The following is a 17553-nucleotide window of genomic DNA, read 5'->3' as shown; positions in this document are numbered from 1 at the left end:
TTACAGTTGCTAAAACTGTCTCTGATGATTAAGTTAAACATTATCACCCTACTTAGTGAAAAATGCAACCATGTGTTACAATGACCCGACTTTTGTTTGTGTGGTGTGCTGAATTTGGGCTTTGTATAATTCTAGATCCAAGGTTTCCATTCAGATTTATACATAGAAACTGGTCAAACCTTAAAGAAAAGATTTGACTGAGATGGAAATAGAATTCACCGTGTTGCTGAATCTCAACTGAAGGTTTCTGAGGGAGAGAAAGAGGAAGCCTGAGCTTGAGCTTGAGCCTGAGCCCAAGCCTCAGTGCAGGCTCTGAGCTGTGGTCAGGCTGTGTGCGCTGCAAAAGCTTCCATGAGTGCTGCCTCCTCCTTAGGGAACTGCAATGCCTCTGATTCCAAAAAGTCGTCCTTTTGTGGTAAAATCTCTAAAAGGAAGAAAAAAAGCAAAGTGTTTTCATTATATTGTAGATTGCGATATCTTTGTTTTATTGGTATGTTTTAGAGATAATTTATGTTTTAAAATAAATTTTAAAAGTAAGTCAGCCAAAGCTATGCACAATAATGATGACAAAACTACCTCAGTTCTGTCTTTGCACCTTTGTGTAACATCCTATTTGGTCTCATGCTAGTTCAGCTATAAATCTAAATATGTAAGCTACATGTAAGCTTCTCTAGCTCCTGTAGACCTAGATAAAAGCCTAGGAATATAGATTTAAATGTGGACCTTATTTGTAGGCTCCTATGCTGATGTGAGCTGTTTTGTTTTCTAAGCTGAACTTACAGAAAGACTTTTAACCATTGGCACTTGGAAAAACCCTCCCAGAGCCCATCTGGGCATTGCATCCATTTCCTCCCCAGTCCCAGGAACCTCCCTAAGTTCCTTCAAGCTGCCGAAAGTCTTTTTTAATTGCTGCACACCTTCAGCCCTTTCCCTGGTGAAGAATGGGTAGTGGGGCTTAAGTGTATTTGTCTCAGTTTTGCTCTCACCTTTTTTTCATTCCTGCTATTGAATCTAAGCCCAATACTGAATTCAGCTGCCACAGCTGTTGCTGTTCTGCTGCCTGCCCTGCTTTCTGCTTATGCTTATGTTCCCAGAAAAGCTTCTCTGGGATGTTCTGTGAAATGAATGGGGCACCAAGGCAGTGCTAAGTGCATTTCCCTACACTGACAAGCTCTTTCTATTACTGGGTGCCCTGAATTTGTGATAAAGTGCTAGTGTTATATGTTCTGAACTTCACTCTTTACAGGGTGAGTTCCTTTTGTCACCTCACTCTTTACAGTACTGAAGTAATTCCTTTGCTGCAATAAGCTATTATGTAGAGTCTACAAATAAACTTCTGATCCTGCCAAATTACATTCACTTTAAGTAAGTGAGGAAACTGTATATGTCTTACTTACTTACTCTGGCATTCATTTTCAAAGGGTTTCACATCACTTGCCTCTTATAAACACCTGTACATACATTTTTCTGGCATTGTTGCATGTACATATGATCGGTTAAGTCAAATATGTGTAGGTAGTAGTTGATAGTGAAATAAATAGTAGGGTATATGAAAGTCCAATGTATAATCAGACATTCTGAAAATACAGACTCATGATTCCAGTGGTACAAGAACTTGTAGTTGTCTCCTTATCTAATCTGCTTAGGATAGCAAATAAATATTGCAATAACTTTATAGTTAAAACAGACTGCTGTATATCTGCATCCTGTATTTCACAGTGGTTATAAGCACTTCCCATAGAATGGGAACAGCAGTAAACAGCAGTGTTCCAGGATTTTAAAATGTTCTTATCAGCTGCACTAAACTCTCATTTCATCTGTTACATTTAGGTTAATATAAGCTTATGAGACTTGAAAACAAATATTATAGTGCCAAAATCAAAATCTGAAAGGTCTTTCTAAAAACCTTGCCTACATAAAAAATCTCTTCTGGTTTAATCAAAAGTATGATTTTAAACTGATGTGAACTGTATAGAGCCCTTTGTGAAGAATCTCAGTTCAATTTACAGCAGGATGATTTCTTCTTTAGCTTCAGTTGCTTGAGATTTTTTTTAAATGACACAGAAATAAGCTAGTTTTTAAATTGTGTAAGACTGTCTAAATGGTTGAGGTGTAATGGACTAATTTTAAGACTGATTGATTGGATGTACTGGTGCATCTTATAAATCATGTTTGTTAAGACACTATTAATCATACCTGCCTGTAGCAGAAGTCTTGGAAAAGATGAGAAAAAACATTGTTCAATTTTGATAACAGTTTATTCTCAAAAGGATTGAAAAGTCTGTAGAGGAATATGGTAGCTTCAAATAGCATGGGTTCATAAAGAAGGAATCCTTGTAGTACCTCAGACAGACTGCAGAGGAACAGTCTCATGGCTCCTTGTTTTCCTTTATTCATTTAGATACCATGGACATTTAGAGCCAAAGTTTAGTCAATTCCTTTTATTAATTCTTACTCCCATATCTTTTGATTCAACATCTTTAGAGGCTTCAGTGATGCAGCTGGTCTTGATGGAAGTAGGAAATAGGCATTGTAGGTCACTGAAGATACCTAGCATTAAAAAAACACATGAAGCAAGAGATTGTCTCTCTGCAGATCTTAAAACATTTGCCAAAAAATAAAAATAAAAATAAATAGTGAGAACATCTAAATATTTAGATATGAAGTATTTAAAATATAAGGCCTGTTATATAAGATGCCTTAACCATTTATTTTTTAACTTAAAGAAATAGCCAGAGTTTGTGCTAGCCATGTGCAATCATAGCAAAGAATGAATGGTAAGGCCCATACAGACTGAGCTATGACTTCTTCACCAAGGGCCATATTTTTACCTAATTTGTGTCAGAAGAAACTATGCAAAAATTAGGGGGTTTATCTTTCTACAAGCAGAAAGATTAATGTGTGATGTCAACCGCTAAATTGGTCTTTAAGATATTAAGAATTACAGCAATACTTATACCTTCTAGTCAAGATCATGGTCTTATACTTGGTCCTGTGCAAAACTATAAAGCAAGAGAAAAGGAGAATGGTCTTTAAGGATGTTGTTTAGACTTCTTGTCCAAAACACACAGGCCATTTGTTACATAGAAGAGAAACATCAGTGACGTAATGAACCCCAGAGGTTTTACCAGCTTACATCCTGGAAGTGCTACCATATTTTAATGTTTTCTAATGAATAACTGAACTGGTCCAGATGAAGATGGTATGAGAACTCCATTTAACAAATTCCAGTTTATCTCCTTCAAGGTTTCATTAATTATGTTTGAATTTTGACCCTGCTGAGCTCCTCAGAAGTAGGTAATGCTTACTAGCTTTAAAGAGCTAAAATTCAGCTTAATGGAACATGACAGCCCCATTGCATGGAATTCTGAGTTGCTTAGTTCCTGATTTTAAGAAACTTCCAAGTCTCTGCAGAAACCTTTGTGAAACAAAAGTTTACCAATATGAACCAACTTTGAGGAAAACACACATGTAACTAAAGGGTGAAAACCAAAGTCTGCGTGAATTCTGGATTAAAATAGTGAAAGAATTCAATGTTATGGAAATCTGATGTTTCAGAACGCAACATCTGAATTTGTGCGCATGCTTTTTTGAATTTGAATGCTTTCTTCAAATGAAGCTTTAAAGCATGGCTAAAATTCAAAACTCAGGCTCAAGAAAAGTGACTTTTCAGAATTCATGTAGCATTCATCTGTTCAGTAAAATGAATATAAATTAATTCTTCCTTGGTCTTTTCTGTGATTTAGTGTAGCCGTTCAAATACCCGCTAATGATTTTACTTAGCATTATAATTTAGGTTATTCTGTGGTGATGACAATCAACTTTGCAATGCAGAGAAAAACACCCATTTTCTTTGATGACTCTAATATCGTTCAACTATTAGAAATTCCACTGATGGCTGTATCAGTGACTTCTCTGTCTGGTGGTGTAGCTTGGTGTTTGGGAGTGTTTGGGTGGGTTACCATTTCTCTGCAAGAGGCCAGCATTACTTTCCCGTCTACATATTTCCTTTTCCTTAGGCATTTCCTTCGCTTCATGGAGAGGTGGAGTGGTATCTCCATGGTGCGACCTCATGACACTGTGCAGTGGCATTAGAGCAGTAGCCCTAATGGAAAACAAAACTGCTCGCTGTAATGTTAGCCATTGCCTAAGCATACACCATGGGGATATTCCATTTGCTGTCAACCGTACTCATTCCTGGTGGTGTAGGGATGTCAGACTGTTGCTGGAAATCTCCACTAATCTGCTGATACTAGAGATATCCAGAAAGCATTTGAGTGGGCAGGTGAGCAGTTGCAAACTAAAACATTTTATGAATGAAGAAAGTATGCTTCTCCCCAGTGTGGAATTAAGCTCAGGTTTAGCAATGGCTAGAGGTCCCCAGGGTTGGCACCTGTGGAAACAAGGACTGAGCCAATGAATATTTTTTAATGGGCAGTTATATCTTTCCTGTCAGTAACAGTGCTCTGTATCTCTTCCATTATTATTCTAGGTGTCCCACCCCCGGCTGTGATGGCTCTGGGCATATTACTGGAAATTATGCTTCACATCGAAGGTACGTAAAGAGAAGGTTTTGTTCTTAAAATCAAACAATGGAAGGGCTAGAAGGGACCTCAACAGACCTCTCTTCCCTCTCTCAATACTGAAGTAGGATTGAGTGCTGTATCTAGACCTGGGTTGGTCTAAATCATTCTATTTATCACCAATGAATAACATTTCTCAGTTTCAGCATGGCTTACTAGCTAAATAGGTAGCAAGATTTTCGCTAATATCGAGCAAATTCTTTGTAGAAAATGAATCCAGTTTTTCTACCTTCTCTGTTAGCCCAGGGAAGCAATTCAACATTCATAACTTTCCCATGCTTTACATTCTGAATGACTTAACTCTTCTCCTCACAATCTTACTTTTTCTGGACTCAAATCCTATTCCTGTATTTTTTTTCCCCACAAATTACATTTCCTGATTGTTCCTGTCAATCTCTTCCAGACTCCCTCTGTATTTCTTTAAAATACCTCCTCTCCCAGCTGAAGTCTGACCAGCTTTAATGAGAGGAGAAAAGTACCTCTTTCATCTAATATGCACCAGTCTTGTTAGTACATTTCAGAATAAAGCTTGGCTTGTGTTTAAATTGCAACACATTGTATGTAACTATGTCAAGGCAGAAGAACGGAAAGAGAAATGTACAGATGAAAGCTGTTACTTTAACTGCCTAAGCTATAACTGTGTTCCTTACCAAGGGCCAAAGAAAGCTTCACATTTACTAATTAGGGTATTGTTGATAACCCCAAAATGAATTATGGTGGTATCACTGTAGAGGTAATGTTACGAATGCTGTGCAATTAGCAATTTCCCTGTGGCTGTTTGAGAGCTATAAATCAGTAGAGAAGAGCTGCACCATATTTTGTAAATAGCTGTCCGCTGTTTAACCAAAGAATAATAGTGTAGCCCACCTCTCTTTTGTTAGTAAAGGCTCTTTACTCCCATGCATAGTAGTACTGTTGAGTCTGGATATTTGTTTGCTTCAGCAAGTCCCTGTAGGTTTACAATTGGCTATAACTAGTCAATACACAAATTCCCAGTTTAAATGTATTCCCAGTAAAAGCAACAGTTTAAAGTCAAAACATAAATAACATAGAGATTGGGAATGTGCCATACCTTTACATGCTGTAAAAATGAAAGATTACAGTAACAATTTCTGTAATGCACAGTTAAATGTCAAAAGTACAAATAACTTATAAAGGAGATGTAAACATTTTAAAAGCACTTACATGATGTAGGAGATTAAATCACACTTTCAAAGTGATTTAAGGTCAAATTTATAACTACATTTAACTATATGTGGATTTATCCGCTCACACCTCTACCAGCAATATGCCCCAACTTTGCTGTCTCAGGAAGTTGTTTATGTATTTGGTCATATATTTAACCAGAAACAGGCAGGACAGTGAAGATGCAGAAGGCTAAGTGTCACAAACGGAAGAAACCTAAAAGCTGACAAGGTTTGCAGGGAAGATTCACTCCATGTCAGCTCATTTTTTAAACCCTTTCCCTGGGCATTGTCTCCTGGACACTGTAGGACCAGACCATGAACTAGACGGTGTTACCTACTTTTGTCTGTAAATTCTTATGTTCTTGTATTTTTGCAGATGAGTGCTGGACCAAGTTTTCATTTGAGTCTGCAGCATACTCAGTACACATAAAGATACAAAAAGCAATTCTGCAAAACTAAGTGATCTAGAATTTGTTCATTCCATTGGGATTTAACACATTCAACCTTTTGAAATGCCATCATGTCTATATTGACCACATAACTCCTGGGAACGTGTCCTCATTTCTCTTCCAAAAGGCCTCTGGCAGCCCCAGGTCCTTGGCTGCCTGCGGGCACAAGGGCGCGGGCACTGACACGGAAGGAGTAATGTCTTCTTTGCTTAAAACCACTGATGTCCTCAGGAGACCTGTCTCATTTACACAGAGCCAGCCCCACACTGTTCGGGTCACGGTATCTGTTGAGGCCATTCTCTGAGGTGGTGAGGCTGGCAAAATGCACGCTCTTTAAAAGGGCAGCAAACCAGTAGCCTAGAACTGGAACTGTGAAGTATGAAAGACCCACAGCATGTTCACATTTAAGCTTTCTAATTCCCACACTGGAAATTAGCATGTACCTCTGCTTGCATCTGAGCTAGCATTTTTGTTTGTATTTCATACTATCCCTTACAACCCTTTCAGTTTCAGAAGGAAAGGAATGACAAACTTCTCTCCTAAATGGCTGCCAAGATGTTGCTGTATCATTTGTACTTAAAATGGCTGCTCTACAGCAAGTGCACATGAAGGCAGATTTAACTCTGCCGTAACTCTCTGCAGTTCCACACACCCATTCAATGTATGCGAGAAGTTATATCAGCATGTACCGGTGTTGAATTTCCCTTGTTGTCTTTTATCTTTATATACAAGGAATTAAACTGATATAAAAATGAAGTAATATGTTTACTTTGTAATAGCTTTTGGTTATTATAGGATAAAAAAAAATTAAAGCAAAGGCTCATCCTTGACATATGTTTTCTTGGTGAATCTGCTGTCAGAGGAAAAATGAATTAATCATAACCTCAGAAGCGGTCTGTTGGAAATGTCTGTTTAGAGGACTTGAAAGGTCTTAGAATTTTCTAATAAATCATAGTGCCAAAATAGAAAGATCTATTGCAAAAAGATGATGCACCAAAATACCAGTAAGTAGGTGATAATTAAATTGCTTTAATATGTAGAAAGCATTAAATCATTAGTCAAGGCAGAAATTCTTTATTCAGATTTTGTTATGAAAATGTCATCATCTACAAGCATATCCATCTGCACACCTACTAAAAAAAGTATTGCTTTCTGAGGCATTTCTATTAACTATTTGGTTTTCAGATGCAAAACCTGATTATTCTCATACAGTGGGTATGGCTAGTCCCACAGGTAAGCTAGGGATATCTGTAACTCCTGTCCTCTCCCCTTCACTTTCTGCAGTCCAGGTTGTATGGGTGGCAATGAATCAACTGTTCCCGAGCTGCCCCCTTGCCCCGGAGCCTGCTTCCTCTTATTCTAAATCTCTCAGACTCTGTTCCTCCTGCTTCTGCCTTCTTACAGATTATGATGTCATTGTTTTTGAAGAAAACTATTTTTAAGTGACCCAGGCTTTCTGAGGTTTAGGTTGTACACAGGGAACTATGGTACTTTGGTGTGCACTATGCAAGCTGGAATAAACAGCAGCTTGCTTTAAAAAGGAAAGCGGTCAGCTGCATTTAAACTAGAAAATGAAATGGGATGAGAGGACAGGTCCAAGCACCAGAGTGCAGATGCTTACACTGTTAAATTGTTAGCATGTCCCCTGGCATGGTACTGACCCTGGGCCACTGAAACTCTCCCAGGCAATTCTCAGATATGATTTGGGGCTCAGCATGGGTCCGGATCATTCTCTATAAGCAATATGGGTGTAGCTGTCCTGCTTTACAGAGACAGAGAGTTTAACTGTACGGATGTGAGCTTGCTGGTCTTGGATCTAGACAGCAGTTCTAGGTCCCTTCTATTTACTACTATAGGTGTAGCCATGCCATCTCACTAAACGTTGCTAGGTAATACCCTATGTCCAATATCCTGTGCTAACATTCCTCCCTTTCTTTAATTGACTTCTTTATGACTTTACAGCATGTAAACTCTACTTTTGTCTATTTTTTATTTACCAACATAGAATTCTGTCTGTGATTGCATCACCCTTTTCTCTGCTTGTTCCTCCCAGTCCTCACTGGTCTTGACAAGACAAAATAACTGAAAATTTTGCTACCGCTGTTTCTGTCTCTTCTTCCTGAAGACAGGACCTACTATACAACACTGAAGTACCTTTTGTTATGCTGAAAACAAAAATTTAATCTTCTGTTTAATTTCTTTCTCTGAGGCAATTTTTCTTTGGTAACATTACTTTGTCTCTCATCTCAATACTTTCAAAGGTGGTGTTCTACTGATGGATTTCCTTTTTAATGTTGATGTGTTAAGATGGAAATATTTAAATAGAGGACAAAGCAGGTTTTTTTGGTAGACATATTTGTGTCCTTGGATAGCAACTACTTAAACAAATCTTTAAATATCTACTGAAGTAATTGTCAAGCCTACTAAATGGTTTCTATAATGAATTCTTCATATGCGAAGGAAAAACTGAGCTTATAAAATCTTGGAATAGATATATCTTTTTCCATCTTGTGTAGTTAAAAACAACATTCTCAGTGTCTAGTTAAATGTAACATTGCTTAGCCTAACATATAACTTTGTCTCTACCAAATCTTTTTGTCTGGGTGAGTTCCGAGCACTTAAACTCTTTCTCAACAAGGCATTGCACAGCTCTGAGCTCTGCCGTGTTTTTATTCAACAGTTCTATAGGATTCTTACGTGATGATTGAGCAGGTTTGATAGTGTTTCTAATGTGCCCCCTAGAGAAATCGTTAGCCCTACCAAGAGATCCACAGACTCCTGTTTTTTGAGCCTATTCTTCCTTCCCTCTCAGACATACAGAGGACGTAATGTCTCTCAGCCCTGAAACACTGCCTTCTATTCCTTTTAAAGCTGTCACTGCTGCTGCTGAGTCAGCTGGAAGGATTATTAGGCAGAGAGTTTAAGAGCTGCTTTCCGTGCCTCCTCCGGGACTGTCTGTGTGTGTGGTCTGCACAGTGCCTGCAGTCCTGTCCTGCATCACAAACTGAGACACGCGGATTCCCCCTCGTGGTTGCGTACTGCAGCTCTCCTTATTTCAACCACTTCAGCTTTGATTTTGGAAACTGGATGGAATTACCTATTCTGCCAGTTTTTCAGAGAGGAAGCGTATCCCTTGTAAACTGTACCCAAGAATGAGAAATTGCATTTTAAAATGTTTTCTTTCACTCAGTCTTTCAGGCTGTCCGCGAGCAAAGAAAAGTGGAATCAGGATAGCACAAAGCAAGGAAGACAAAGAAGACCAAGAGCCAATTAGGTGAGAACAAATACTGTCAAAGGGCTCTCGTGTTTTATAAGGTCATGCATATCTTCAGCTTTTTATTAAGGCATAAAAGTTACTGCCTGATAGTTATCCAAGAGCAGATGGCCACATTGATTTCTATGAGTGAACTGCAAATCAAGGAGCTGTGCTGATTTATTCTAGCCAAGAATACAATCTTCTATAATTTAGAAACAGTTTTAAATACGTTTTTCACATGACATGAAAAAATTACGTCGATCTTTATCGCCTAAAAACGCCTTAAATGTGTTTGCATACTATAGACAAACCATACATGCTAAATAAAGTAGTTATGGGAATAGAGAATTGAGTATTTATATGAGATTGCTGCAGCAAATCTGGCTGTTTATGCTGTTTGCAAGAGGAACAAATGCCTACCTATAGGTCTTGGTTTCTTCTTGCAAGGTGCTCTGATAGCAGTGGCCACTGAACTCAGTGGGTTTAGTGACTGCTTAGACCATTCAGGACCGGGTCCTCGGTGGAGAGTTGCAGCAGTATTTTAATGTAGGACAAACAGTGACGTAACCGGCCTTGTTTTGACGTGTGTACAGTAGCAGCATACTAAAAAAACATTATTTTCTTTAAACATTTCACTTTGAAGATTCTAACCTGTTCCTTCTAACCCTGGTTATTTGTTTTTTAGAAGTGTACAGGGCAAATGTAGGGGGGAATTCCCAAGTAAGGAAAAACATCAGATGAATACGGAACTGTCCTCATTGACTTCTCTAGGCTGTAGCGCATAGTTTGTTACAGTTTCTCCTATTCAGAGAGTGGTTAAAGGTGCTCTGCATTTCTGATGAGGCGCTATGATCACATTATACCTACCTGTTTATATCTAACATTTTCATTACTTCAGACAAGTCTTCTTTAGATTCCGTACACATAAATAAAATGTACCAAGGATTATACTAAGTAGGATTTTATGCTTATAGCATTATTATGGGCAATTTCCCTGCTGAGTGGAGCTCAGTAACCAACATTTCAATTCCAGTGTGATATTTACTGTAATGAACACCTGCAATTCAAATATATATCTCAGTCCTTTTGTTGCAATTGCACAATATCAACAGCTGTGACTTCATCTACTGGCTAGCCTCCTTACAGTTTATCAAAGAACATATTTTTTTCATATTAATAAAGTTCTGCTTGTAATTTTACCCACTACAGGGTATCTTGACTATTTTTAAAACCACAGTGCATGATTGTTCTTTTCTTTTCATGTCGGGTTTATTTTGACTTTGTTGTAGAGGCTACCAGGTATATGATGGCAAGACAATAAAGTTTATCTCATCTATCTGCTATCCAGATGTCCAGTTCCTGGTTGTGATGGTCAGGGTCATATAACTGGAAAATATGCATCCCATCGCAGTGCATCAGGGTGTCCTCTAGCTGCCAAAAGGCAAAAGGATGGGTACCTAAATGGCTCCCAGTTCTCTTGGAAGTCAGTGAAGACGGAAGGAATGTCATGTCCAACCCCAGGATGTGATGGCTCAGGACATGTCAGTGGTAGTTTTCTCACTCATCGTAGGTGAGTAACTGTGGCTTATATTTTTCACTTATGCTTACTATTTAAATTAGATTAGCAAGTTTTGAAATACAGCTTTTTGTCATGGCATTTCTGTGCTCACTTTGAATTTCATGATTACTTTTAAAAATAATCTTCCTACATATATTTGTAGATAACTGGAAATCAAGACACATGATTTTTTTTGATGCAAGTCCTTGCAGCTAGAAACCTGAATCTGAATATATAATACACAGAAAATTTTAGGGAAAAGAGTGTGCATGACAATAACTGTAAATCTGCTACTGGACTCTGGACAAATTACCTTAGGATAGACTTTATAATACACATCTGAATCCCCCTGGTTTTCAGAGATGTTGGACACATTGTTGGTTCCCAAACATCAGAGCATGAAACTAAAGAATTTAAGAAATCAGTTCCATAAAAACAAAGTACTTTTATTCATTTGGTAATGAAAATGTTCACTCAAAAAATAAACATAGAATACAGCAGATTAATTAAAACTAATGGAATACAAATATTTGACAAAAGAAATACAAAGTCCAATTTTTCACAAACTTAGTAAAAATAAGAGGACTTCAGTGATGACATTTTTATCGCTTTTAAGAGATTAAGAAAGAGAAAGTGGCCAGTCTGTTAGGGATAAATCTTGCTGCCATTTTAGATATTAGCTTATGAGGAAGCAAGGGTGTTCTTGGAGCTTTGGGTGGGAATCTCAGCCTGATTATGACTATAATGTCAGAGAAAATTTCTTATTATATAATCACTAAAATAAAACTCTCATTTCTTCAAATACGTCAAGCCGATGTGCCTGATTTGTCACCCTTCTCCAAGCAGACCTCAGTTGAATTTCTGTACCTTTAGTTAACTAAACCAACCTGATCTTGTTTTGTAGTCAGTTCTAGATATAGAGTTGAAAAGTGTACTTCTCCCTTCTCTTGCCTGTAACTATTTCCTTTGATTCTTTCTTTGATAATCCTTTAAAGCAAAACTCAAAAGCCCTTACTGCAACCTCTCCAGACTGTGCACCTAGTTCCTATTTACTGTTTAGGTTCAGAGCTGTTTTTCTACTCAGTGTTTGTGTGGTACCTACCATGAAGGGATTCTGGTCCATGACCTGGGGTGCTACCTACATAAGTGGTCAAACATATTACACAGCCTGCAGCTCCCATAGGCTTTAGGGAGTGGCAGATGCAAAAGCCCTGTCCATTTGTGCAGGTGTCCACAGGTGGATTTAAGTTACTGACTTTCAGTAAAATATCAGTATTAGTGTTCATATTTCAGTTTAGCTTTCTTCATCATGGTAGTTTAGCTTTCTCATAATGGTGTAACATTTATTTAACTCATAGAGACCTATCATTAAAATTTTGAAATAATTTTACCTTTACTTGAAAGGTACAATATAATTACTGAGAGACTGCTTTAAAGGAGTATTTATATAGTATACACATTTTCAAGGTGAAAATTCTTTCAACAAGAATAACTAACTTCTAAAAGGAATATACTGATACTAATTTAACTGTTCTTCAAAATTAGGGGGCAAATGGTACCTAGAGATTTTTTTTTAATAGGAGTGTTTTAATGGAAAAAATAGAGTAAAATTTAATTTTTTTTTTTTTTTTTTGCAATGGAGAAACCTAAATACGACATTTAATCACATAGCAGCCATGTGTTTTCTTGAGCACCATTATCTTAAGTAGAAACTGAGACATGTAAAAGGCTTACCTTATAAGACCAGTTTGGGGGCAAAAGGGTCCATTGCTAGAGGAGAGCACCAGAAGATGAAAGGTTGCTTAAAAAGAATGACTGAAGCAAACTGATCTTACTTAATTGTCTTGATGTAACAAAGTGCTGATATTCTAAGTTGTTGTGAGCGAGTTTAACAATTTCTTGAAGCTTCCATAAGCTATGACAATATTAATTTTTATTAATTAAGCCATAGTATTTTAAAAATATTATTAATTCTTGTAGAATCCTAAAGGTGCTGTTAAAAGGGCTTTGTTCATTTGCTCACACAAAGAAAACTGCTTGAAGCCATTTTAGACGCCTTAGGATAATTTACGTGGCCTCCAGCTGTTGCTCAGAAAGGCACACATCTGTGGTAGGTCCAGTATCATATTTACAAGCCTTAATGATATGTCTTCTCAAATGGCATTTCATGCCTGTATATGGACAACTGAATCAAACTCTGCACATAGGGTTGAGCTTCAGAACAACTCACCTACTTTAAGAATCTACTTATAGGTCAACAAAGTGCTTTTGCTTCTCTTCCACTGAATGGAGTCAATGGATCCTGGAGAGTTGTTCACTTCACCTGTGAAGTAGACACCTGCCTTTGATCAGAGTTGTACCCTAAATGTCACCGAGTGCATCAGCAGGGAGTGGGATTCCCCTGCCTACAAATAGACACTTTATGCCATTGGAAGCATTGATGGGGCATGCAAGATGGCCATGATGGACTGGCAAAAATGACTGAAGATTTGTGAGACACTCCCATTCTTTGATTGTGACAGCTGAGAGCTGAACGTGCTTCGCAGGGGATCTGGAAGGGTGCTAGACTTGTTAAATGAATGGGCCCCAGAGCTCCATGGCAGCTTTGACACATAGCTCCCATGCAGTCATTTAAAATTAGGTGTCCTAATCTGCAGTTCAATCCCATCTAAATTACAGACTACACATTTCCTTACCTAAGGATGGAATATCCCTTCACTTCTAGCGTATCCATATTAATAGGCTGTGGTCTCATCTTCTACCTCTAACAACATTTTGCTACACAGCTATGGCTGTAAATGTCAAACGCCACCTTCTGAAGAGAAGCAATGCTATGACAATTACACACTGAAACCAGGCCTTTTGCAGGGATAGCTGTGTCCAGCGTGTGTAGGGAGAAAGCAGGGCTATGAACACTAAGTAAGTCAGTAAAAGCTCCTAGGAAAGTAGTAGTTAAAAGAAGTCTTCGATTTTGGCAGTACAGCTTGCTTCGTTCCTGATAAGTCACTTTTCTTCCCTAGTACAAACATTTTTCTAACATCAGACTCCTCTAAGCATATATATATATATTGCATGTGTAGCATCCATAATGTGTTATTTGAGATTTTATATTCTGCCATTCATAGACAGCTGTTAATGTGCTATTATCCAAGCAGATGTAATACTCTGGAAACTGGAATGGCAGACTGGCTTGTGAAAATGTTGCTAACTGTTGAATTAATTAAATATATATATCTATTGAGGTTTTTGGGGGAAAGATTTCTTAGAGCTGTTGTTGCACCTTGTACACATGGTGTAATTCCACTGATATCAATGGACCCTTGAGATGATCCACAAGTGCTTTTAAATCAGTACTTAGTCAGAAACCTGTTCCAACTGGTATTATATAGTCTGGAATTTAAATACATGCATATTTGTACATACATGCTTCTGAAGTAGCAATAAGCAGTCAATTGAAAAAGTCACAAATTTCAGTAAGTTTTGAATCCTACCCTATGAACAAAGGCACGAAAAAGGGTTTCTGTTTATTTAACATTAGCCATGCCTGTCTGCAGAAATTCATCTGAATAGTTTTATTTTGTCAAGGAGTTTTGCATAGGAAAGAATGGCAACAGAGGGTTATCAGAAGGGACTTGAAGCATAGGATTAAGAGTGCCATACTTCAAAAAGGAGACTGTGCTAGCAGGAGAGGCCAGTGTGAAATTAGGTGACCTATCAGCAATATGAAAATGAATTGGAAGGCATGTAAGCATGGAGTCAGTAGATAGGTAAATGTAATGGGTTATAATGAAATGTAAATTGGTTATTATACTGTAGCTTTCCAGTTTGCCTCTTGAACAGGCCCTTAATCCTCATATTTGATTTAAGAAGATTTTTCTGGACGACATAATTTCTAATACAACGATCAGTTGGGGACTTTCTCAGAATATACTTGGATTTAGCAACCCTGCTCCTTAGCCCAGAGGGGGAAATGTGCTTCTGCTGACTTCAGTGGAAATAACAGTCAGAAATGCCTTTTCAGATCTAAAACAACATTCTTGCTCCCATCTCTTGCCCACTTTTATTTAAATCAGTGTTCACCCATTTCAAACACAGTAATGGAGCTTTTAAATTCCCTTTACTATGGAAAACTGTTGTGGTTTAAACCCAGTAGGGAGCTCAGCCCCACAGAGCTGCTCCCTCCTTCCCAGCAGGATGGGAGAAAGAATCTGAGGGGTAAAAGTGAGAAAACTCCTGGGTTGAGACAAAGACAGTTTACTGAGTAAAGCAAAAGCTGTCCACACAAGCAAATAAAATAAGGAATTCATTCACTACTTCCCGTTGGCAGGCAGGTGTTCAGGCATCTCCAGGAAAGCAGGGCTCCATCATGTGTAACGGTGACTTGGGAAGAAAAACGCCGCAACTCTGACTGTGCCCCCTTCCTCCTTCTTCCCCCAGCTTTTATTGCTAAGTACTGTGTCATATGGCGTGGGATATCCCTTTGGTCAGTTGGGGTCAGCTGTCCCGGCTGTATCTCTCAACTTTCTGTGCACCCCCAGCCTACTCGCTGGTGGGGCGGTGTGAGGAGCAGAAAAGGCCTTGACTCTGTGTAAGCACTGCTCAGCAATAACTAAAACATCCCTGTATTATCAAGACTGTTTTCAGCACAAATCCAAAACATGGCCCCATACCAGCTACTATGAAGAAAATTAACTCTATCCCAGCCAAAACCAGTGCAAAAACATATGCTAGTAGAGCTATAATATCCAAGAAATGGCCAAATTATAAGTATTTTCCCCATTTACAAGCTAATGCTAAATGGAGATGAAAATGTGGAGAAGAGGAATTTTTCTTTAGTGTACCTGTGTCCTTCCTGAGGACAGTAGTACTCCAAGAACCTTAAATAAGTTTATAGAACAGGGTTTGTATTTGAGCAGCAAGGGCATGCCACTGTGTTTGCAAAATACCTAGATGTGCTGGGAGGAAGTAATGGACATCATCCAGTGCCTTTTCCCTTCTGAAGGAATGTATGTAAAAGTTGTGAGGTCATTATGGGAAATGTTTACATATGACTGTTATGGGCTATCCACTGTATGCATAGGAAGACCTAGTTAATGGTAAGACTGTCAGAAAGCCTGCAGGAAGGTAATAGCAGTGCACTCAGTTCAGCCACTGCCTCATGTGCACGTCCTGAGGTGAAGGAGCACTGCCAGTATTGTTTCCTCCAAAAATTCCAGGTTGGTCACAGCTCTGAGCTGCACAGCTGCTTTGCTAAACCTGGGAACAGGCAAATTAGGAAAAGATTAAAAGATAAAAAGATAAAAACTCAAGACAGGAGCTGCCCTCAGCAGATCCTTGTTCTCATGAAATATGCTTTGCTAGAAATAGATATTGTCTAAAAAACCTGTGTCATTGACCTCAGCTACTGAAGGGAAATTTTGCAAGTGCCACCTACAAGCAAACCTCCTGGTACTCAGGGCTGCAGCTTGAGTTTGTGTCCAAAGAACAGCAGCTCACCCCAGGGTTTATCTGCGGTGGGTGTTCACACACAGAGTGCCAAAGGGGCAGTAGCTCTGTAATCCAGATGCTTTACATCTCCAAACATGTGCTAGTGGCTGCAAATTTGCTCCTAAATTACTGTAGAGCTTTCAATCTTTGCCTGAAGTCACATCCTCTCGTAGCATCAGCATTTCTCAGCTTTGGCATTTAAAAACATAGAAATATTTAGCATTAGTTCAGTGAATGAGTCTTGTAGAAATGAGCTATATGGTTACAAAGGGCGTGAGAAGGCCTCAGATTGTTCTGATTTTTATGTTTTGTATGTAGGCTTGCAACCTCTGTTATTTGAGCAAAATCAGCCCTGCAGAGTCTTCAACCTGAAACAGCCTTTGTGTTGACGCAGTGTTGTATGAGGCCTATACATAAGACAGCAGGACTTACATTACGCTAAGTTGTCTGAGATACTAAATGCCAGCTACTCCTTTCAGTTCATGGAGAAATTAAAGTGCCCAGAATTTAGATGGAGGTAATCAGTTCCTAGCAGGTGTTGGCTTTTCGGCAGAATAGGAAGTTTATTTGAAATAAAACATGAATTTTAAAAAAAGTTTTCTGATATTTGCAAATAAATGCAGCGAGGAAAACTTAGAAGCTTTCTTAAACAACTGAAAATATAATGTAAAGTTATATCAGATCTGAGATTCCACATATATATAGATATATATATGATGCAAAGTTCACTATGGACTAATGCAAATTAAAGATGTCAGAAGGTGCATATTGATACTGTGGTTAGGTGCTGTGAATCACAGTGCAAAAAAGAGATATGTCATGTTTAAATATGTTGTGTAAAAACAACAAAAAAATAATGGCAAGCATTCTTTAAAACACAAAGAATCCAAACTGCCAGATGAATTGTCAGGGTGCTCTAAACTTCCAGAATATCATGTTTGTAAGGAATTTGTGTCTAGCAATTATATCTGTAGGAAACCAAAGGTTAAAAAGCACTTTTGAAAGGTGTTCCTATGCTATGTTGAAGACAACG

General features: G+C 38.3%; 1 protein-coding gene across 4 annotated transcripts in view; it reads left to right on the top strand.

Moving 5' to 3' along the window:
• MYT1L (myelin transcription factor 1 like) overlaps window positions 1-17553 on the top strand; it is a 129220-nt gene that overhangs the window by 94400 nt on the left and 17267 nt on the right. For all 4 annotated transcript variants that reach the window (XM_059828774.1, XM_059828767.1, XM_059828758.1 and 1 more), the window contains exons 14-16: window positions 4493-4555; window positions 9410-9493; window positions 10824-11045. In XM_059828774.1, coding sequence (XP_059684757.1) covers window positions 4493-4555; window positions 9410-9493; window positions 10824-11045 — 369 coding nt within the window. The remainder of the gene's footprint in view (window positions 1-4492; window positions 4556-9409; window positions 9494-10823; window positions 11046-17553) is intronic.

This window comes from Gavia stellata, chromosome 2, assembly GCF_030936135.1.
Source record: "Gavia stellata isolate bGavSte3 chromosome 2, bGavSte3.hap2, whole genome shotgun sequence".
Taxonomy (NCBI): Eukaryota; Metazoa; Chordata; class Aves; order Gaviiformes; family Gaviidae; genus Gavia; species Gavia stellata.
The sequence above is the reverse complement of the archived record's forward strand: the minus strand, read 5'-3'. Positions and strand labels throughout refer to the sequence as shown.